This window comes from Ammospiza nelsoni, chromosome 21 (assembly GCF_027579445.1).
Source record: "Ammospiza nelsoni isolate bAmmNel1 chromosome 21, bAmmNel1.pri, whole genome shotgun sequence".
In the NCBI taxonomy this organism is placed as follows: Eukaryota; Metazoa; Chordata; class Aves; order Passeriformes; family Passerellidae; genus Ammospiza; species Ammospiza nelsoni.
In genome coordinates this window covers 1,528,974-1,551,974 of record NC_080653.1, presented here as the reverse complement: position 1 = coordinate 1,551,974, position 23,001 = coordinate 1,528,974, and the positions used below count along the sequence as shown (strand labels likewise).

Below are 23,001 nucleotides of genomic sequence, written 5' to 3'. Positions count from 1 at the left end.
GCTCCATGCACAGGAACTCCAGGGATGTGCCACCTTTGGCTTCAAGCACTGATGGGATGGAGGAACAGGAGCTCCCAACACATCATCAGGAGAACTTTCACCTGCCACACCTGGTTCCAGCCCTAACTTATGGGTGAGAAGCTGAAATAATCACCCTAAACAGCTGAAAGCAGCAGCTTCAGCTCTCTGTTCTTGCAGATAGCCCTCAGCAAAGACATCCCCAGAGCAGAAGGATTTAGCCTTTCCCCACAGCAATGACCATGAGGTGTCCCTCAGACTCAGGTGGCACCAGGTGACACCCAGGTGTCACCCAGCCAAGAGCTCTGGCCTGCTGCTCTCTTACAGGGGAAATAAACTGAACCCTTCAATCATTTATAAACTTCTCTCCAAACCCCCCAGAGCTGCTGAGCAGCAGCTCCTGAAGTGAGAGCTGCTGTCTGATCCCATCTCCTTCTGCCAGGCCTGGAGGGACACCTCAGCCTTACTCTCATTGATGGGAGCTGCAGAAATCAAAGCACATTTTCTTATCCAAGGAGGAAAAAAGCAGATTGGAAATGCCAGACCCCATGCAGGACAGCAGGGAACCTGAGGAGAAGCCAGACTTCCCCTCCAGAGCCCTGGATTTTTTTACCACACTCTTGATTTGCCATTTCCTCAGCTCAGACATTCCAGCCTCTCCTTGTGAAAAGTGAGAGCCAGACAAAAGGGAGGATGGGGAATCCAGCAAAGGAAAGCTGTGCAGAAATGAGCTGAATGAACCCTGAAGAAGCCATCAGTTCCATCAACTCAGCCCTTCCCAGAAAGGGGTGGGGAGGGTCCCTCCTGCAGCCCAGCCAAGCCAAACCCTGGGGATTTTCACTGCTGGGCTGGAATGGCCATTCCTGGGCTTGGCCAGAGCCTGGGCTGGCTCCTGGGAGCTCCTCAGGGAGCAATGAAAGCACCTGGGCAGGGCCCTGAGGGCACAGGCGTGGCTCAGGTGTGACCCTAGTGTCCTGGTTTGAGAGGAAGTGAGATTTTTGGGATGCTATGGTCCTGGGGCTCCTCTGCCAGCATGGGAGGAATCCCTGCCCCTCCCTGCCCATCCTGTCCATCCCTGCCCATCCCTGCCCCTCCCTGTCCATCCCTGCCCATCCCTGCCCATCCCTGCCCATCCCTGCCCATCTCTGCCCATCCCTGTCCATCCCTGCACATCCCTGTCCATCCCATCCCATCCCATCCCATCCCATCCCATCCCATCCCATCCCATCCCATCCCATCCCATCCCATCCCATCCCATCCCATCCCTGCCCATCCCTGTCTATCCCTGCCCATCCCTGCCCATCCATCCCATCCCTGTCCATCCCTGCACATCTCTGCCCATCCCTGCCCATCCCTGCCCATCCCTGTCCATCCTTTCACATCCCTGCCCATCCATCCCATCTCTGCACATCTCTGCCCATCCCTGCTCTATCCCTGCACATCTCTGCCCATCCCTTCCCATCCCTGCCCATCCCTGCCCATCCCTTCCCATCCCTGCCCATCCCTGCCCATCCCTGGCCCCACTGCTGTGCCCCTGGCTGGGACAGAACCATCCCAGGCCCTGTGTCCTGCAGAGCTTTCCCCAAAGCAGATCCAGCCTCTCCTGACACCTCATCAGCTCCCAGCCCATGTCCAGGCTGCAAGGAAATGCTTGGATTTGCTCTCTCTGTGGAAGCTGGGAGCTGGCCAGACAAAATCTGCACGTTTGCCACACCTCCAGGGCAGAACTGAGTGAAAAAGCTCAGACTCAAAATGAAACACTTTGTTTTGGACCAGAATGAGAATTCTTTTTTCTGCCATAACTTCCAATTCATGGCAGAAAAATGCAAAAATTCAAATGTGCTGATTTGGCTCAGATTAAAAATAATAGAAAAAAGTAGGGGTATCCATTTACTTTTAAACTCCAATAAAGTGCACAATGCCCTATTTGCAGAGCTGCACTGGGAGGCAGAGCCTGTCCTGGGGCTGTGAACCCTCACTGCAGTCCTTGAAAACAGATTTGTACAATCAGGGACCTTGTTACTGCTGTGCTCCAGAGAGGGAACCTCAGCCCCTCTCATTCCACTTCCCCCAGGAGCAGAGCAGGACTGTGGTGGTGTTCACAGGGTCCCAGGACGAGGGAAGAGATGAGAATCTTGACTGCATGTTTCAGAAGGCTGATTTATTAGTTTATGATACATATTATATTAAAAGAAAATTATATGTTAAAATTATACTAAAGAATAGAAGGAAAGGAAAGGAAAAAGGAAAGGAAAAAGGGAAAGGAAAGGAAAAGGAAAAGGAAAGGAAAAGGAAAGGAAAGGAAAGGAAAGGAAAGGAAAGGAAAGGAAAGGAAAGGAAAGGAAAGGAAAGGAAAGGAAAGGAAAGGAAAGGAAAGGAAAGGAAAGGAAAGGAAAGGAAAGGATTATAAAATCTTGTGACTGACCAGACTCCCAACACAGCTGAACCTGTGATTGACCATTAATTAGAAACACACACAGACCAATCACAGACGCACCTGTTGCATTCCACAGCAGCAGATAATTATTGCTTTTCTTTTCCTCTGAGGCTTCTCAGGAGAAAAAAATCCCAGCAAAAAAAAAAAAAAGGATTTTTCATAAAATATGTCTGTGACACAGGACAGACCATCCAGCTGTCTCTATTTTCTCCTTTTGCCTCCTGCAGCACTGGAATCACATTTCCAAAGCAGTGACCAAGCTGCACTGAGTGCTGGGCAGTGCATCCCTCAGAGACACTCAGAGCTGTGCTGTGAGGAACCCAACAAAGGAGCAATGATGAGGAGGACTCCACTGATATCAGAAGGCTAATTAATTACTTTATTTTACTATATTATTCTATACATCTAAACTGAACCTGCCAAGCACCCAACCCTGCACACACTGCACAGAGCTCATGACTGTCACCCAACAGTCCTGACACACACATGTCATAGCCATCTTTTATGGAAAATCCTTTCCTTAGGATTTTTCCTCCTGAGAATCTGGGAGGCCTCAGGAACAAAATGTAAACATTGATTATCTGCTGCTGTGGAATGCAACAGGGGCATCTGGGATTGGTCTCATGGTGTTGTTTCTAATTAATGGCCAATCACAGTCAGCTGGCTCGGACTCTCTGGTCAGTCACAAGATTTTATTATAATTTTCCATTCCATTCTCTTTCTTTGCTAACTTTCTGATGAAATCCTTTCTTCTATTCTTTAGTGTAGTTTTAGTATATAATTTTCTTTTAATATAAAATATATCATAAAATAATAAATCAAGCCTTCTGAAACATGGAGTCAAGATTCTCATCTCTTCCTTCATCCTAGGGATCCTCAAACACCACCACACACACACACACACACACCTGGCCCTGACAGGCCAAGGAAACAAAACCCCATAACTGTGGGTAAACAATCTCCATATTGCATTCTACTTTGGCACAACACAGGCACAGCAAATGAGATAAGAATTGTTTTTCCTTTCTCTGAGGTTCAGAGAATGCAAAACCCAGAAATATTCCTGGGAAGAATTGTGCCTTGCTTTTCTCTGTGAAGAGAAATGTGGGGCTACACACGCTGGCAAAGGCAGCTCCTGTTCCAAAGGCAGAAATTTCTGTGTCCCTGCCCAGCACAATCCTCTCCTCATGTGCCAAGGGAGGAATTACTGAGCACAAAACTGCTCCAAGGCTTTTGTACCTCTGGGAAGTAGCAGCAATTCCCATCAGTTCCAGAGCCCCTCCCTGCCTGTGAAAAGTGCATATGATATGGCTGCACGCAGATATTTACTGTATTTATTTTGTTGTATTGATTAGTAGTGCTCTATTAACACTTTAATAGTATAGTAAATGTAGTTTTGTAGCTAAAAGATAACTTTTGTAGTTAAAATAGGAACTATGTATGTGGGATATTTTTTTAAGAAAGGAGTGAGGTACTCACACCAGATAGCAGTCACAGGACACCTGAATCTTTCAGAGAAAGAGAATTTATTGCTCCATTATCAGAAGAAATGAACTTCTTCCCACCTTGCTCAGCCATGAAGATGCAGTCTGGATTCAGAGGAAGAAGCTGACACTGCCCAGACAGAATCCTGTGTTTGAATGGAATTTATGCATCGTGTATGAGGTGTATGAATATGCAACAGGCTGTTGCTTTTAAGGGTTAATCCTCTGTTAACGTGGGTCCTTTTTTGGGCTTATTTTGCCCAGAAAGAGGTACCCAGACTGTCCCTAACTCTTTGTTTCTATTGTCTCATATCGTCCTAATCTGAATTGTCCAAATTATTATTACTCTAATTATATTGTTAATTTATAACCATTTTATTATCATTAAACTTATAAATTTTTAAATAAACAAGTGATTGGTGTTTTTCACACTGCCCCTGCCTGCCCAGGGCTGTTCACACAATCTCACGCCCTGGATTAGATTTTGTTGAAAGGAAAATAATGAGATTTGTGTTTCCTCACAAATTAAAAAGAAATTGCCCAACAGAATAATCCTAAAGTACGAAATACTGCCTCATCCCAGATGTTTCTAATAGGCTTGTGTTCTAATGGCTTATTTAGAGAGACTTTTCCTAAATGACATCTTAATGATGTGCATTCAGGACCATGAGACACAAATATAATTCACTACCAAAGCTTGGGGCTTTTCTTTCTTTTGTTCATTTTTTTTTTCTCAGAATTGTTATCAAAATAAAGGAGACATTTTCAGAAAGCTTTTGTGCTGTTCTGCACTAGTAAAGAGTGAAAATTCCAAATGTGAATGGTTTTGGGAGCTTTTCTCTTGCTCTTCCTTGGCTCTAGCTGCCTGCGGCCCTTGAGCAGCTCCCAGCTTGTCCAGCCCATCCCAGTTCCAGCCAGGTTTGGCTCCCAGCTGCTTTTCCCCACTGGTGAATGTGCCAGGACTGCAGCCCTGGGCGCTGAGCCCACCATCTCCTGCCCTGTCACTCTGAGTGCTGCTCCATGTGATGCTCATGAGGGTCCTGCCCCAGCACTGCCACTGTCCCTCCCTTTTGTCCCTCCCAGCTGGGCCCAGGCCACCAGAGCTCCATGGAGGGGGTGAACAGGACACCAAGGCAGACAGAGAGGTCCTGGCTCAGCTCATGCCCCAAACCCCACCTGGACAATGCCCCAGAGAGGCCCTGGCCAGCCCTCCCTGCCCAGCATCCCCCAGCCAGGAGGGAGGGCAGGACCTGGGACTGAGCTCAGCCTGCCAAAACCACGGCTCAGCCTCAACTCATTTCATTTGGAGAGAGAGCAACACCTGAGCCAGGCTGGCACCAGCCCTGGGAGCTGCAGTGCTCTCACCCTGCAGTGACTGAGGGCTCCCAGAGCGCTCCAAAGCTGCAGCTCCTGCCTGGCCCTGGGAGCTCTGCTGCTCTCCCTGTGCCCCTAGGCATTGTCTGTGCCCCTGGGCATTCCCTGTGCCCCTGGACATTCCCTGTGCCCCTGGGCATTGTCTGTGCCCCTGGGCATTCCCTGTGCCCCTGGGCATTGTCTGTGTCCCTGGGCATTGTCTGTGCCCCGGGCATTGTCTGTGTCCCTGGGCATTGTCTGCTTCCCTGGGCATTGTCTGCTTCCCTGGGCATTCCCTGTGCCCCTGAACATTCCCCGTGCCTCTGGGCATTCCCTGTGCCCTGGACATTCCCTGTGCCAATGAACATTGTCTGTGCCCCTGGACGCTCCCTGTGCCACGAACATTCCCTGTGCCCCTGGATGCTCCCTGTGCCCACAAACATTCCCTGTGCCCATGAACACTCCCTGTGCTCCTGGGCACTCTCTGTGCCCCATGGCATTGTCTGTGCCCATGAACATTCCCTGTGCCCTTGGACAATCCCTGTGCCCCTGGGCACTCCTGTGCCCATGAACACTCCCTATGCTCCTGGATATTCCCTGTGCCCCTGGGCACTCCTGTGCCCATGAACATTCCCTGTGCCCATGAACATTCCTCATGCCCCTGGGCACTCCCTGTGTCCCTGTTCCCTCCTGGTACCAGGGTTAGACCAGGCAGCAGAAGGGGCTGAGCCCTCCTGTTCCTCCCTGCTGTTCCCAGAGCATCCTTGTCCCTCACAGCCCTGTGGTGGCCCTGCAGCCCTGCCCAGCCCTGGCAGCACCAGGGTCCTGGCACAGGGGCACCCCATGGATGGGTGTCCAAGGTTTCCAAGGGCTCCTGCAGATCCACAGGAGATGGAGAGCAGCCCTGCCTGCTGGACTCCTGCTCCATCCCTGGCCCTGGGCCCGTCTGCCTGCAGGGTGATGGGTCCAGGGACAGCTGGACAGGGCTCTGGAACAGCAAATCCAGGGCTGGAGGTAGCAGCTCCTCTCAGCTCCTCCCCAGCTCCAAACCCTCTGCTCCCTCCCAGCCATCCTGGGGCACAGTTCCATCCCCTGGGGCACAGCTCCATCTCCCCCGTTCCTCCTCTCCTGCCTCCCCCAGCTCTGCCCTTTTGGGAACATGCAGTGCAGATCCTGGGGCAGCATCCTTGCACAATCCAGCTCATGAACCCAGCCCTGGCACCTCTTCCCATCTGAGCTGAGCTGAGGAGTCTCAGGAGCCACGGCTGGGCAAGGGGAGCTGGCAAACACAGGATTCCAGCCAGGAGAGGACACCCAGGTTTGATTCCAGTCAGAGGACACCCAGGTTTCATTCCCAATTTGCTGACACCCCGCTGCTGGCTCCACACCCTGCTCACTGTGCCAGGGCCTGGCCTCAGGACAGGAAAGGCACTTTGTGGCCCACAGGGACATGGGGACAGCACTGCAGTGTCCCCAGCAGAGCCCTGGGGTGCTGGATGTTCCCTGGAGCAGCAGGGCTGGGATCCTGCAGTGCCAGGGCTCTGTCCCCTCCCCAAACCAGAAGCACTGACCTGGACACCTGGGGCTGACCCAAAGGCTCTGCTCCAGTGGCCTCACCTGGGGAAAGCCCTGCAAAGGCACCAGTGAGACCCTCTCTGTCACTGGTATTCTGTCCCTGCCACTGCCTCAGGACCTGGTGCCACCCCCGTGTCACCAGCAGGGACCACAGGGACACTGGGGAGTCCAGGCAAAGCCACTGCTGGTGGGGAGCAGCAGCCACAGAGCGGCTCTGGCAGCTCCCAAGCCTGGGGCAGCTTCTCCCCCTCCCCAAATCCCAGTAAACTGAGGCACAGAGACATCAGTGACAGCCAAAAGATCCCAGTGAAGGATGAGCAGGGATCTGTCCTTCTGCTTCTCCAGTGTACACACAACCCCTGAACCCCCTTATTTGGGGGAAAACCTATTTCTGAACTCTCCCCTGTGCAGATCAGTGGGGTTTGCAGGGGTTTGTGCCTTGGGGAGGAGGCTGCTCTCAGGATTCTGCTGGGCTGGGTGTTGGGGAAGATGAAACAGGAAAGCCTTATTAATATGATTGTCTGGCAAAAGATTCTGAGAATATAGAAACTATAAGTGAGATTGAAATGAAAGCAAGCTTTGAGATCCCTCAGTTACTGAACAACTGGAAAACAATGGTGTGGCCAGCTGAAGGTGATCCCCTTTTGATGGAACAACACCCTCTGCTTGCAGACAGGCCCAAGGGCCAGGGCAGACCCTACAGCTTGGCAGAAGGGGCCCAAAGAGGAGTTTTTAGGGTTTAAAATGTAACACAGTATGGTAATGTAATGATTCTTACAGGCTGTACGTAAATGCTATGGGATTTGTATCTTGTACTAGATTGGTTAGTGAGAATTAGAGTATTCAACACAGAAGATGATTTATTGTATTGTAACGGGAACTTCACTCTCTTAGTGCTTTTACTCTCCACCCTCTCATCCTCTCTCCCCCTCTCTTCTCTCAGCCTGCTCTGAGCTGTGTTTGGCAGCTCCCAGCAGGGCCCTGCCCCCAGGCCCTTTGCAATAAACCCCAGGTTCCTGACCTGGCTGCAGAGATCTCTGCTCCCCATCCATCCCCACAGTCCTGCCCCGCAACACTCCCACAGCTGGGCTTGGTTACAGCTGGTGTGCTGAAGTGGATGTCACCTCCTGGCTAGAATCCTTGTCCCCACAGCCCCAGGGACACCTGGCACTGCACTGCCCCACCAGGACCCCCTCCAGGCCCTGCAGGGTTCTGAATCAGGATAATTAAAGATGGATCTGCAAATGCCAGCCCTGAGACCCTGTCTGAGTGGGCAGAGCCCTGCAGCCCCCTGGGCCCCTCTGCCCACCCAGGGCTGCCCTGCTGGGACCCCCCAGAGCCCTCCTGTGCCAGCTCCTGCCCTGCAGCTTGGGCAGCCCCTGTCCAGCCTCCCTGAGCTCCTGAGCACTGAGAGAGGCCCCAGGAACTGAAATAAAGCGTGAGCTATTAGCTCAGCACTCAGTGCCACCAAGGGATGCCTAAGGCAGCTCAAATCCAGGGAAAAGGGCAGGTTTGTGCCTCTGCCTGTGCAGTTAAATGGGAAGAAATGGCTTTTCAGAGGGATTTTTGTCAGAATTCAGGACATCCCTCTGGCTGTCCTGGATTGCCTGAACCCCTGCCAGGGGGCTCAAAGACCCTGGCACAGAGCCCAAGACCCCTGTGCCTTTGGTTATGATCCATGGAAAAAATTACCAGCCTTATATGAGGATCTGCAAGCCATGAAAGTTTAAGTAGAATAATAGTTAGTTTGTCACAGGGTGAAAAATAGATTTTTTGGGGTTTTTAGAATGGGGGTTCAGGGGGCAAGATGGAGGAATCTGGATGTGTTCTGTCTTTCTTCTTCTTGGCCTCCATCTTCTGCTGTGATGTTGGCACTTTTGGATTGGTTTAGAGTAGAAGCTCACTGTCTAACATGGGTGATAGGTATTGGGAAGTTATGGTAAATAATGTACACATAGTTTTAGTATAAAAAGATAACACCGCACTGGGGCAGGGACTATGCCTCTGTCTGACCTGCTGAATGGACCTCAGCAGGCCAGAGAAAGAATTTTATAGATAAGATACAATAAACAACTTCAAGAACGAGAATAGAAGAGTTCTGCCTCCTTCTTCAACTGCCAACCTAGAAACAGAGACTTTCTAACACATCTCAAAGTCACTGTGACCAGCAGAAGTCCCAAGAGATTTTCAGCTGGGGACCAATGCTCGAGTCCCCGGGGCTGCTGTGCCTTCTGCAGCACTGAGGCCTCTCCAGGGCCTCTCTCCTGTGCCCAGGATGGACAATTCCCACCTAATCCCAAGGAGAGGCCCTTTATGGGGTGGGAGTGATGCCCCACATCTGTTCTGTGGCACTGCCAGCCCTGCCCAGCCCCAAAAGCCTTGGGCAGGAACTGCCTTTGCCAGGGAAAGATGCTCTGGACAGACTGACCCCATCCCAAGGGATCCCTGGGAGCTGGGCCAGCAGGAATGATGTGCACAGTAGATAATGTGCAGGAATGATGTGTCTGGGACCTGGCTGGGTGTGCACAACACACCAACACCTCCCTGAATGCACAGCTCTGCCCCTCCTGCAAAATGGGGGACACAGAAGCACACAGCCTCCAGGGAATGTCCAAGGAATGTCCAGGGAATGCTGAGGGGATGTCCAGGGAATGTCCAGGAAATGTCCAGGGAATGCCCAGAGAATGTGCAGGGAATGTCCAAGGAATGTCCAAGGAATGTGCAGGGAATGTCCAGGGAATGTCCAAGGAATGTCCAGGGAATGTCCAGGGAATGTGCAAGGAATGTGCAGGGAATGTCCAGAGACTGTCCAGGGAATGTCCAGGGAATGTCCACGGAATGTCCAGGGACCGTCCAAGGAATGTGCAGGGAATGTCCAGAGACTGTCCAGGGAATGTCCAGGGAATGTCCAGGGAATGTCCAGGGGATGTCCAAGGAATGTCCAAGGAATGTCCAGGGGATGTCCAGGGAATGTGCAAGGAATGTGCAAGGAATGTCCAGAGAATGTCCAGGGAATCACCAGGGAATGTCCAGGGGATGTCCAAGGAATGTCCAGGTAATGTCCAGAGAATGTCAGGGGATGTGCAGGGACTGTCCAGGGAATGTCCAGGGAATCCCCAGCTCTGGGCTGCAGGAGCCCCATCCCAGGCAGTGCCCCAGCCCAGCAGAGCAATAAGGCAGCAGGTGAGGATGAGACCCCTGTTGGCATCCAGGAACACTTCCTGCAATAGCAGGGACTTGCTAAACCCAGCTTTAGCACCAGGGACTGAAGGACTTGTAAAATTAATGATCCAGCCTAGGAGCTTGCATCAAAAATTAAAAATCCCTATTAACAATTGGATAAACGTGTCACAGCAAGCTTGAAATGCCTGTTAGGGCAGTTTAGCTCCTGATGTGGATTTGCTCCATTGCCATGGCCAGAGGGCACACAGGCAGTGAGTTCCCAGCCCCAGGAGCATCAGCCTGGCAGGATCCATGGAATGCCAGGGAGCACCTCTGCTCAGAGACACCCACAGCAGCCCAAAAGGAGCTGCACCCAGGCACTGTTTGGATCCCTCTCCCCAAATCCATCCTTTTCCAGCTCAGACAAGCTCCATCTCCACTACAGCAATCCAGGAGTCCTCCAGCCCTGCCCAAGGATATCTGAACATCCCCCCAGTAGCTCCCTGTCTCACCAGCCTGTTCCCAAACTGTGTCAGCAAAGCTGGATCTCAAACCATCCCCTTAATTGTTGTCCAGATGGTGTCCCTGTCATTTTAATTTGTTGGCAGCCAATCCCATTTTATTTGTGCTGTCTTGCTGCAAGGACTCTTTCCTTGGAGCTGCTGCTGCCTGTTCCTGCATTTTGGGGGCAGGGAGTGCAGGTGACAGGGACAGGGGCTGTGGGCAGGGGGAGCAGAGCCCTGAGCTGGGTTTGTTCCCCTGGAAAATCAACCTGCCACAGTCCAGCTTCCTTGTACAGGGCTTGGGGTGTAAAGGAGAATGGAAATGCTTCTTGTTCTGGGAGTACAAGAAGTATTTCCATTCCAAAGGAAGGAATGGAGGGTGGCAGAAAGCTTTGGGTGGGGGAAGCTTTCTGCCACCCTCCTGCTGAGAAGCTCCAGAGCTCAGAGCTCATCCCCTGTTGGGGAAGATGAAACAGGAAAGCCTTATTAATATGATTGCCTGGCAAAAGACTTTGAGAATACAGAAACTATAAGTGAGATTGAAATGAAAGCAAGCTTTGAGATCCCTCAGTTACTGAACAACTGGAAAACAATGGTGTGGCCAGCTGAAGGTGATCCCCTTTTGATGGAACAACACCCTCTGCTTGCAGACAGGCCCAAGGGTCAGAGCAGACCCCACAGCTTGGCAGAAGGGGCCCAAAGAGGAGTTTTTAGTGTTTAAAATGTAACACAGTATGGTAATGTAATGATTCTTACAGGCTGTACGTAAATGCTATAGGATTTGTATCTTGTACTAGATTGGTTAGTGAGAATTAGAATATTCAACACAGAAGAAGTTTATTGTATTGTAACGGGAACTTCACTCTCTTACCCCTTTTACTCTCCACCCTCTCATCCTCTCTGCCCCTCTCTCCTCTCAGCCTGCTCTGAGCTGTGTTTGGCAGCTCCCAGCAGGGCCCTGCCCCCAGGCCCTTTGCAATAAACCCCAAGTTCCTGACCTGGCTGCAGAGATCTCTGCTCTCTGTCCATCCCCACTGTCCTGCCCCGATGCTCCTACACTCCCCAGCTCCAGTGGTCCTGACGGCAAAGCAGCAGCTCAGACCCTCAGAGCCTGGGATTCCTCTGCAGCCCCCTGTGCTCCCACCCTTTGGCTGGCACACACTGCCCTGCCTGTCTGGGGGGAAGTGATGCCAATTCCAGGGACAAAGAGCTCTCCTGGAGGCTGAGGGAAGGTTGGTGGTGCTGGAAGTGTCTGTGGCACACAAGACCCCACTGCCACAGGGAGCATTCCCAAAGGGAGCTCAGGACAATGGAGCTGTGCTGGGCAGGGCCTCCCCTCAGCAATGCTGGAGGCTCCTGATGGGACAGAGCACAGGGAATGACCCAAAAACCTCTGCAGGAGGATCCTTGCAGCCCCTCAGGGCTGAGCAGTCCCAGCTCCAGGGACAGGGACTCACCCCTTCCCCACCCAAGAACTGTCTGGAGCAAATGGGAACCTGCAGCCCAAGAATTCCTGCAGAATTCCCTGTGAGGGTGGGCAGGCCCTGGCACAGGGTGCCCAGAGCAGCTGGGGCTGCCCCTGGATCCCTGGCAGTGCCCAAGGCCAGGCTGGACAGGGCTGGGAGCAGCCTGGGACAGTGGGAGGTGCCCCTGCCCCCACGGGGTGGGCTTTGAGGTCCCTTCCAACCCAAACCTTTGTAGGATTCTGTGATCCTCAGAACATCACACCAGATTTTACCGTTTCTTTAGGGAGGCTCCTTCATACCTGGATCTCCCAAGTCTCAAGGAAATCCACTCTGGAATTCCAAGCTGTAGCTGGAAAATTGGCAGAAGGAGCTCAGCAGAAGGGACAGACAGAGCTGCCCCTGTCCCCAGCAGCCTGGCCATGGTGCTGCTAGTTTGATATTCAGGGACACAAAACCCCATCACAGCTCAATAGCAGACAGAAATAATTCCATTTCCAGCCTCTCACAGCACAACACTGGGGATGAACCTCCCTTGGAAGAGCTCTGGGAAACAGCAAATGAGCTTTACACAGTCCCAGGCACTGCAGGAATGCTTGCAGGGCTTGCACTGAGCTCTTGGGGAGCTGGGCAGGGATCCATGCCTAGAGCATCTCCTAGCCCAAGACAATTTCTTTTCTTTTTCCTTTCCCCTTTCCTTTTCCCTTTCCTTTTCCCTTTCCTTTTCTCTCCTCTCCTCTCCTCTCCTCTCCTCTCCTCTCCTCTCCTCTCCTCTCCTCTCCTCTCCTCTCCTCTCCTCTCCTCTCCTCTCCTCTCCTCTCCTCTCCTCTCCTCTCCTCTCCTCTCCCCTCCCCTCCCCTCCCCTCCCCTCCCCTCCCCTCCCCTCCCCTCCTTTCCCCTCCTTTCCCCTTTCCCAGGTGTTTTCCCCTCCCTGAGCCCAGCAGGCTCAGCCTGTTTCTCTCCATGACTCAGCCCTGACTAATGCCTCTCCCCTGGCTCTCCTCCTGCTCCTGTTGCCTGGATCCCACCTGGCACACAGAGATAACCACTCAATCCCTCAGGGAAGGCTGGAGGGACTCTCCCTGTCCTTTCCCCTCTCCCTCCTGTGCCCACCTGCAGGCTGGCAGTGCCAGGGAAGGCTCAGCCTCTGCAGAGGGGCAGGAGCTGGGGCACAGGGAACCTCACTGAGCCCTCCTGGACACAGCACAGCCCCAGCTGTGAGCAGCCCCAGCCTCCTGGCTCACAGGGCTGTGTCAGATAACAGCCCCAGAGGAGCCTGGCTGGGGACAGAGCCCTGCAGGACACGGCCCCTCCCTGCCAGGGCCCCCAGCACCCAGGAGTGTCACCAGAGGTGTCACCAGAGGAGGGTGACAGCCTGACCTGGGCTGGCTTTCAGAGGCTGGGGTAGGATGGCACAGCTGTGTTGGTGATTTTGGGCCATTTTATCCGGGGTGTGTGACCCCAGAGTGTCCCCAGTGTCCCTACAGTGTCCCCAGCCCTGCTCCTGGGGCTGCAGCCCCCCCAGCCCCTTGGCACTGCCTGGGTTACTGCCAGCAGGAGGCAGCTGCTGATCCCACTCCATGTGCAGCAGCTCTCAGCCAGGACCCCGAAATTCACTCGGGAGCTGCTTCCAGTGACTCAGGAGCTGCTCAGGGATGTCTTCTCCAGCCAGGAAAGAGAGACCAGCTGGGAGCTGCTGCCAGAGGGGAGATGCTGGGAAGAAGCAGCAGGAATCAGGCACCTACTGTGGTTTGTAATGCATGAGGATGGAGAAGCCTCCTGGTGAGGGAAGTCCCCACATTCCTGCCCTGTGTTCCTCCTGCAGCCCCTTTCCCTGTGCTCTGCTCACACCTTCAGCTCAGCCAGGACAGCCCTGGCACTGCCACCCTCCTTGGGGGCTGTGCTGTGACCTTGGCACACTCTGCACAGCTCCTGAAAGGTGCCTGTGCTCAGCTGGGGCTGGGCTCTGTCTCCAGCAGCACTGACACAACCAGAGCACACAGCCTCAGGCTGCACCAAGAGAAATACAGGTTGGATATCAGGAAAAAGTTTCTCACAGAAAGAGTGATAAAGTTCTGGAATGGCTGCCTGGGGAGGTGGTGGAGTCCCCATTCCTGGGTGTGTTTAACAAAGCCTGGATGTGGCTCTGGGTGCCAGGAATTAGCTGAGCTGTTGGGGCTGGGTTGGACTCTGTGATCTTTGAGGTCTCTTCCAACCCAGTCATTCTGTGAATTCTGTGAATCTGTACAAATCCCAAAAATCTCCCCCAGTCTAGAAGAAACCCCACAGACACCCCAGCCCCACCTGAGGCAGGAGCTCCCTGGGTGAGGCAGCAGAAGCCAGCACTGGCCTGCAGCAACATCTCCTCCTGCTGATTCCCAAGGCACCTGGCTCAGGTGAGGATTTATTGGGATGCCTGCCTGGGCAAATGCTGCTGCCATGCTTCACATTTGGGTTTCTCTGCAAGGCCCCACTTGCATCCCCCCCAAGCCTGCTTATCATGCATGTGCCTCCCTTCAGGTGAGATTTGTCACATTCCCACTCTGGAAATGTTTTTCCCTCCTGACAATACCCTTTAGATAGTGCCTGTGGAGGTGGATGACTCAAGCTTGACGTGATTATTTCCATCCAGCATTTTTTATTAAAAATACTCCTGGTGGTTCAGAACGTGAGGACAGGGGCTGCCTTGAAAGGGATGTGGAAAGCTCAGAGTCTGCACAAACTGTGCCATGATTTCATGTCAACCAACAAGAGCCAGAAAATCTGTGTAAAACAGCCCCTCCCAGCCCAAATTTATCCTTTCATGCATAGAAACCTCCAAGCACATGGCACTAACATCCACTCCAGACCCCTCCACCCCTCAGAGCCAGGTTATGGTGCCACTTCCAGACCTGGGCTGGCTTTCAGAGGCAGGGTTAGGGTGGCACAGCTGTGTTGGTGATTTTACACAGGGTGTGTGACCCCAGAGTGTCCCCAGCCCATCTCCTGATCTCCCTGTTCTCCTCCAGCCCCAGCTGCAGCTGAATCAGGGAGAACTCCTGGCTATTCCCTGTGGGATGAGCTGGGAGCGGGGTCAGGCTGCAGCACCATCCCCTGCAGGATCCCAGAAACCCTTCCCAAGGGAACAGTGCTGACACACACACAGCCAGACACAGAAAAAACAGAAATCTGCTGGAAAGAACCCAACAGATCAGGCACTTGTTGGAGCCTTGAGTGCAGAGGAACGTTATAGAAAATTCCCAGTGACTCCTTCAGCTCCAAACCTATCATAATTTAATCTGTGTGACTGGAATTTCTCAATAGGCTGGAACTCCCTCAGGACCAAAATCTCATTGAAAAAGAAACCAAGGAGAATTTTGGCATCTATTCCCCAGCCTGGAAGATGAAATGCAAATCTGTTATTGGCATCGAGCTCTCACAGCTTGATCCATCCACAGAGCTCCAATAGCCTGACATTAACTTCTCAAGGAAGAACATTTTGTTACTCATCCTCAGACAGTTTATGCTTAAAGGCAGAAAGACTAATTCTGTTTGGGGTTTGGGCAGTGAACCTTCCCCAATTACCAGCACAGTCAGGCACTGATCTGGTATTAGAGACAAAACACAGGGAGATGGAGACTGCTGACTTCATTTTAAATATAAATTCCAGAGGCTGAACACTGCTGGCACATGGAGAAGCATCTCCAGCTTCTCCTGCTGCCCTGGCTTTGAATCGGTCTGGTGCCCTGGCTTTGAATCGATCTGGTGCCATGGCTTTGAATCGATCTGGTGCCATGCTGTGTGTGCAGGTGGAGATGAGCTGAGGTGGAGCTCGGAGCTGTGCTGGAGCTGGGACATCCTCATGGCAAAGGCACAAGGTGTGGGGTGTGGACAAGAATGGACCCTCATTCACATTCTCACGGCAAGGGCACAAGGAGGGGTGTGGACAAGAATGGACCCTCATTGGAGCCTGCGCTCGGCAGGCAGGGATAGATGGATGCTGAGGTGCAGAGCTGTGTCCGGGCTCCGGAGTGAGGGGACACAGCGATGCCCCTGCAGTGGGACACGGACTGGCGGCTCTCGGCTGCTCCTTCCCCAGGGCGGCTCCTCCACACCCCATTGCCCTCATTTCCCTCGTTTGCCGTTCATTACCGGCGGCGATCCGCGGCTCCGGAGCGCGGGTTCTCCCGGGGCCGGGCCGGGCCGGGCCGGGCCGGGCTGGGCTGCAGCTCCTCCCGCGGGCAGAGCCGCGCCCGAGGCTCCGGGATCCGCTGGGATCGGGACAGCAGGACAGGGATTGAGGCTGGATTCCCTTCCTTCACCCAGCACAGTCCGGTTCCCTTCTCTGACCCAGCACAGCCCGGTTCCCTTCCCTTCTCTGACCCAGCCCAGCCCACTTCTCTGATCCAGCACGGCCCGATTCGGTTCTCTGACCCAGCCCTGTTCCCTTCTCTTACCCAGCTCAGCACATTTCCCTTCCCTGACCCAGCACAACCCAGTTCCCTCTCCCAGCCCAGCCCAGTTCCCTTCCCTGCCCCAGCCCAGCCCAGTTCTCTCACCTAGCACAGTCCATTTCCCTTCTCTGGCCCAGTACAGCCCGGTTCCTCTCCCTTCTCTCACCCAGCCCATTTCCCTCACCCAGCACAGCCCGGTTCCCTTCCCTTCTCTCACCCAGCCCAGCCCGGTTACCTTCTCTGACCCAGCTCGGCACATTTCCATTCCCTGACCCAACCCAATCTGGTTCCTTTCCCTGACCCAGCCCAGTCCAGTTCTCTCACCTAGCACAGTCATTTCCCTTCCCTTCTCTGACCCAGCCCAGCCCATTTCCTTCACCCAGCACAGCCCGATTCCCTGACCCAGCCCAATCCAGTTCCTTTCCCTGACCCAGCCCAGCTCGGTTCTCTCACCTAGGGCAGTCCATTTCCCTTCTCTGCCCCAGCCCAGCCCGGTTCCCTGCCCCAGCCCAGTTTCCATGCAGACGGGACGGGGGAAGCAGAGCAGGGACGAGCAGAACAAGGACGAGCATCCCCCGAGCATCCACCGTGCCCTGCCCAGCCCTGCCAGGGCTTCCAGCCCCGGGGCCACTCAAAGCAGCTCCTGACAGGTCTCTGCAAATCCAGCAGGCAATTCCAGCAGCCGTGCTTTAATGGGGACAGCACCGCCAGAAAATCCTCGTTTCTGCAGGAGCTCCTCCTGCCTCAGTGTGCTCAGCAGCCCCCTGGCCCCACCCAAGACAGGCCAAACCTGTGCCATGCTCTTGGCATCTCTGGGGTGAGTGAGGGGAGGTTGAGCCAGCTCAGTTCAGCTGAACTCAAACCTGCAAGCCAAGCTCCAGGCAAGAGCCCAGAATGTCACCTTGGCAGTGCTGGGGCTCCTGGCTCTGGGCTAAGCTGCACTGAAGTGGTTTCTCAGGCTGTCTCTCACCTGAGCTGTGTCCTCACACCCTCACTGGGAAGAGGAAAACACTGTTGGTACCTGAGCTAAACTCATGTAAAGCTCCCAAACCCAAATCCAAAGGCTCTGAGGTGGAAAGGCTGGGAAATGAAGGTTTGATTTACCAAAGCACACAAGAAAAGGGGCAGGGTGGTCAGAAATGTTGGCCTCCTGTTTCTTCAAAATGCCTCCAGCCTTTGGAGTTCCACTTTGCACCCTTCCCTTGATCCTTCCCTTAAAAAGTTCTCCATGGAGGCCCCTGATTGTGACCATGGCTTGTACCAAGTGTCCACTGGAGAGCAGACCAAGAGCTCCAATTCATTCCACAATACTCAACTACATTAATTATTTAACTCAGGTTAAGCCACAAATCCTCTACAAAAGAGATCTGAATCAGATGGGGACCTGAAGCTTTACCTGGCCACACATCCCAGGCCAGGGCAGAGAGGATGAACAGCAGCAGTTCCAAGGGTAATGATGGGATCCTCCAGGCAGCACGTGTGGACACCCTTCCTGATGGCCCATGCCAGACTAGGGCTGCTCTGTGCTCCCTACCACTGATCTGGAAAATGGAATTTTAAAGCTCTTTCCATCTTCTTATGCCACAAGCCACCTCCATGCATCTTCTTCTAGACATGGAGAGGAACCTCCCTTTGGGAAGGCCCCAAAGCAAATGAGGCTTGGTGGGAAGGACAGACTCAGCTCTGCAGGGCCCCAGGGAAGGCTAAAGACACCTCTGGGGCAATATGACCCTAAATTTTCTCATTTTTCCATAAAATGCAGGCTTAAGGTTTAAAAAAGCTGCAGAAGGACAAAAGCTAAGACTAAAATCACTCCATAGCTCCCAGCACAACTTTGGTCAGGGATGTTCTCTATATCCCTGATCTGCTGAGCCATCACACTTCTTGTCACCTTCATATTTTCTGCAAAATCCCTTTGCCCAGGATTTGTCTCCTGGGAAGCCGCGAAGCCTCAGAGAAAAAGAAAAACAATTTTATCTCATTTGCTTCTCCTGTGTTGTGCTCATGTGGAATGTGTTTGGAGATTGTTTACCCACAGGTGATTGTTCCATTGGATTCTGCTGTGAGTTGATTTCACTCTTTGGCCAATCAGGGCCAAGCTGTGTTGGGGCTATGGAGAGAGTCAGGAGTTTTCATTGTTATCTTTTTAGCATTCTGTAAGTAACCTTTCTGTATTCTTTAGTATAGTATAGTTTAGCATTCTTTATATAATATAGTATCATAAAATAATAAATTAGCCTGCAAGAACATGGAGTCAGATTCATCATTCCTTCCTGCCATGGGGGTCCCTGCAAATACAATCACTTCCCAGGTGCCTCCTTGCACCAGGGCCAGGTGCAGTGAGCCCATCCCAGCCCAGCCCAGCCCATCCAGCCCCACTCACCATCCAGCTCCTCCACAGAGATGTTGGCCAGCTGCTCGCTGTCGCTGCCAGCCGAGAGCGAGCGGTTCAGGTAATTGCCCTTGTACAACAAGCCAGCTGTCACATGGTGGAATGGCATCTTTTCCCTGCCACCAAAACAGGAAAAGAGAGGGGTATTGTGGTTATCTGCCTTTGTGTCATGGGATGAAGCAAAGGCTGGAGGGAACAGGGGCTGTGTCGGGACCCAGGACATTGCTCTGAATGCCCTGAGTGATTTGAGACCCTGGCACAGAGTCACAAACACCTTTGCCTTCAATTTTAACTTATAGAAACAATTACCAACTTTGTGTGAAGATTCACAAGCCACAAGGGTTTGAATAGAATGATAGTGAATTTGTCACAGGGTGAAAAAGTAGAATTTTTGGGATTTAGAATGGGGGTTCAAGAGGCAAGACGGAGGAATCTGAGCATCTCCTGACTTTCTTTTTCTTCTTCTTGTCCTCCATCATCTGCTGTGATGGTGACACTTCTGGATTGGTTTAGAGTAGAGACAGACTGTCTAACATAGGTGATAGGTATTGGAAAATTATTGTAAATAAAGTACACCCAGTTCTTAGTATAAAAAGCCAACAGCACCCCAAGGGCAGGGACTGTGCCACAACCCGAGCTGCTGGACAGATCTCAGCAGGTCAGAGACAGAATGGAACAGATCAGAGAAAATAAACAACCTTGGAAAGCAGAGCTGCAGAATCCTGACTTCTTTAGTCACAGAGCTGGGAAAAAAGAGACTTTAATGCCTCAGGGGTCATTCCAGCAACACCAAAGCTGAGAGGGCTGGAGCAGCAGCCCAGGTGCGTGTGAGAGGGGTGGGCTGAGCTCAGAGCCGGGCTCTGCGGCTGAAGGAACAAACAGCAAAGCAGCTGAAGCCTCTGGCCACTGGAGAGGAGTGAGGGCAGCCAGAGCAGCGGAGCATTGGGGAACAGGATTGCCCAGCACTGAGCCTGCAGAGCTCAGCCTTAGTAATGATTACAGAGAGCACTGGGCCCTGCACTGACCTGCAGGGAGCAGGTTACAGCACTGTGGAGTGTTTGGGTTGGAGAGGACTTCAAAGCCCCTCCTGAACCACCCCTGTCATGGCAGGGACACCTCCCACTGTCCCAGGCTGCTCCCAGCCCTGTCCAGCCTGGCCTTGGGCACTGCCAGGGCTCCAGGGGCAGCCCCAGCTGCTGCCCAGCACAACTTCCAAAGGCAGGGAAGGGTCTGGCACCCCTGAGACCCCTCCTGAAGCACGCAGCCCCCTCAGAGGGCCCAGCCAACTCCCCGAGCAAGGGGTTTGTCACTGCAGGGCCCTCTGAGAGCAGAGCATCCACACTGGAGCAGGGCCCCACCAAGAACACTCCCATCTCCCTGTCTGAGGGCTGAGGAGAAATCCCTCTGCATGGGAGGCTGGGCAGGGAGGTGTTTGCCAACCCCACAGGTGCCAGCCCAGGGCAGGGCAGGCACTGCCAGGCAGGAGTGGGAATTGCTGTCAGCAGCACTCACCCTGTGATTTAGGAGGCACGAGGAGGAGGAGACAAGTTTGCCAAAGCCAATTGAAATATTAAGAGGAAGATTTCTCATGCCCGGGGCTGGATTCAATCAGCACAAGCTCATCCCGGGCCCATTGTGCTTTGGGCTGCACATTTCCAGCAGAAATAAATCATCAGAGCCACCCAGAGCTGGCCAGGGCCTGCCTGGGCCTGGGAGAGGCTCTGGGAGCCCCTAGGGCTCTCAGTGCCCAGGGCAGGGGCTGCTCAGAGCCCACCCTTGCTCTGTGCCCAGGAAGAGCTGCCAGCTCTGCACCAGCATGGTCTGGCTGTGCCTCAGCCCATAATCCAAATCTCAGACAATGCAGATGGATTCAGTGGGAACCAAAGCCTCCCTGCTCCCTGGGCTGGGCAGAGCTCGGAGAGGAGCAAACCAGCCTGGAGGGAAGCACAGAGGGAGAGCAGGAGGCTCCCCCTGCACTGCTCAGCACGCTCCAGGAATCTCCCTGGCAGTAATTATGTAAATAAATCCCAATCGTAGTTTTAAGTATTTTTATTTGGGAGCCAGCTTGCTCCAGCAGCACATCAGAAACGTAAACAAGGGGTTCTGTTTCATTAAGCACATCTGTAATTTCCCAGCCCTTGCCAGTTCATGGGTTTCACTCTGAGGCATTGCTCCCTCTGACACTGGCTCGGCACTGAAATGGGAATTTTACCTGGCCAAGGGACACGCAGAGGCAATGCCAGTTCTGCTTTCACTGCAGAGACACTTCCAGCCCTTTGCACCACCTTCGCTTGCTCCCAGCCCCACTGCAAACCATTCAGGCAGTGACCAACTCCTGATTTCTCTGGACAATCACCCCCAGGGTAAGCACAGACCTGGAAGGGACCCACAAGGGCCATCAAGTCCAACCCTTGGACATCCCCAAGAAACACTAAAAGCAATTGCACTGAATTTTCAAATCACTTGACAGGAGTTCTGTCCCAGACATCTTTTATGGAAAATCCTTTCCTTAGGATTTTTCCTCCTGAGAATCTGGAGGCCTCAGGAACAAAATGTAAACATTGATTATCTGCTGCTGTGGAATGCAACAGGTGCATCTGGGATTGGCCCATGTTGGATGTTTCTAATTAATGGCCAATCACAGTCAGCTGGCTGGGACACAGAGCCCGAGCCACAAACCTTTGTTATCATTCTTTGCTATTCTATTCTTAGCCAGCCTTCTGATGAAATCCTTTCTTCTGTTCTTTTAGTATAGGTTTAATGTAATATATATCATAAAATAATAAATCAGCCTTCTGAAACATGGAGTCAGATCCTTGTCTCTTCTCTCATCCTGGGGCCCCTGTGAACACAGTCACAGAGTTCCAGTGTCCCCCTGGGTGAGCCCTGCACACTCACTGAGCCCATGGGGTTGGGCTCTGGCACCCCTGGCCCAGCCCCTGGGGGAAGGAAACCCCAGCCCTGCACCCCCTCAGATGGAATAGCAGCTCACCATGGATTTAAAGCATTCCTAAAATCACTTTCGCAGCCTTGGCTCCTACAACCATTAAAAAAAATGACAATGCCTCTCCCTTGAGGGCTGAAGAGCTGAAAATCAGCTCCTACCTGGATCCTGTGGTGTGTTTTAGTGCTGGAGGAGAGCCATGATACTCTGGAGTGAGAAATCCTGGATTAAATTCTGCTGCCCAGATATATTAGGGTATAAAGCTGTAACATCATTCAGCAGAAACCCTGCAGAGCCCCTGGAATCCAGCACCTCTCAGGTCTAACAGGAGATGCTCCAAGGGGCCCAGAGGCCCCCAGGGATGTGGAGCTGTGCCTCAGGAGCACTCAGCATCCTCAGACAGGAACCTGCAGCCAAAGCCAAGCCTGAAATGAGGAGAAAACAGCAAAAAGGGGCCCAGGAGGGGCAGGTGGGTGAAAGTTCCAAAGCACCGTGGTGGGAAAGCCCTTAGGGTGGTCCCAGACTTTTTTTTTATGAAAAATCCTTTCTTTAGGATTTTTCCTCCTGAGAAGCTGAGAAGCCTCAGGAAAAAAAATGTAAACAATGATTATCTGCTGCTGTGGAATGTAACAGGTGTATCTGTGATTGGTCTCATAGAGTTGTTTTTAATTAATGGCCAATCACAGTCAGGTGGCTCGGACTCTGTCTGAGACACAAGCTTTTGTTATTATTCTTTCTTTTTTTATTCTTAGCCAGCCTTCTGATGAATTTTTTTTTCTATTCTTTTAATATAGTTTTAATATAATATATATCATAAAATAATAAATCAGCCTTCTGAAACATGGAGTCAGATCCTCATTTCTTCTCTCATCTTCAGACTCCTGTGAACACGGTCACAGGGTGGGATCCATAAAAGCTCCATGGGAATATGTAGGTGCCTATGTGGGATAAAAGGCACAGCCAGACTGGTCCAGGCTGGCATTCCCATCCCTGGATGTGCTCAGGGTCAGGATGGAGCAGCCTGGGACAGCAGGAGGTGTCCCTGCCTGTGGCAGGGGTGGCACTGGGTGGGTCCTTCCCAGCCAGACCAGTCTGGGATTCTGGGACAGGCTCACTCTGAATGCAGCCAAAGTGTCCAGGTCAGAAACACAGAAACCTCCTGCAGCTTCCCTGTGGCTGCTGCTCCCAGTGCGACCTGGGACACCCAAAACACAGCTGGACTCCATCCCATCCCTGT

The 23,001-nt window shown here is 52.7% G+C and overlaps 1 protein-coding gene across 1 annotated transcript in view; it reads right to left on the bottom strand.

The window, feature by feature from the left end:
- The window catches only part of CALN1 (calneuron 1), a 140,276-nt gene that overhangs the window by 103,957 nt on the left and 13,318 nt on the right, over window positions 1-23,001 (bottom strand). The window contains exon 2 of the mRNA XM_059487143.1: window positions 18,812-18,936. Within this exon, the coding sequence (XP_059343126.1) occupies window positions 18,812-18,929 (118 nt within the window). The 5' untranslated portion in view covers window positions 18,930-18,936. The remainder of the gene's footprint in view (window positions 1-18,811; window positions 18,937-23,001) is intronic.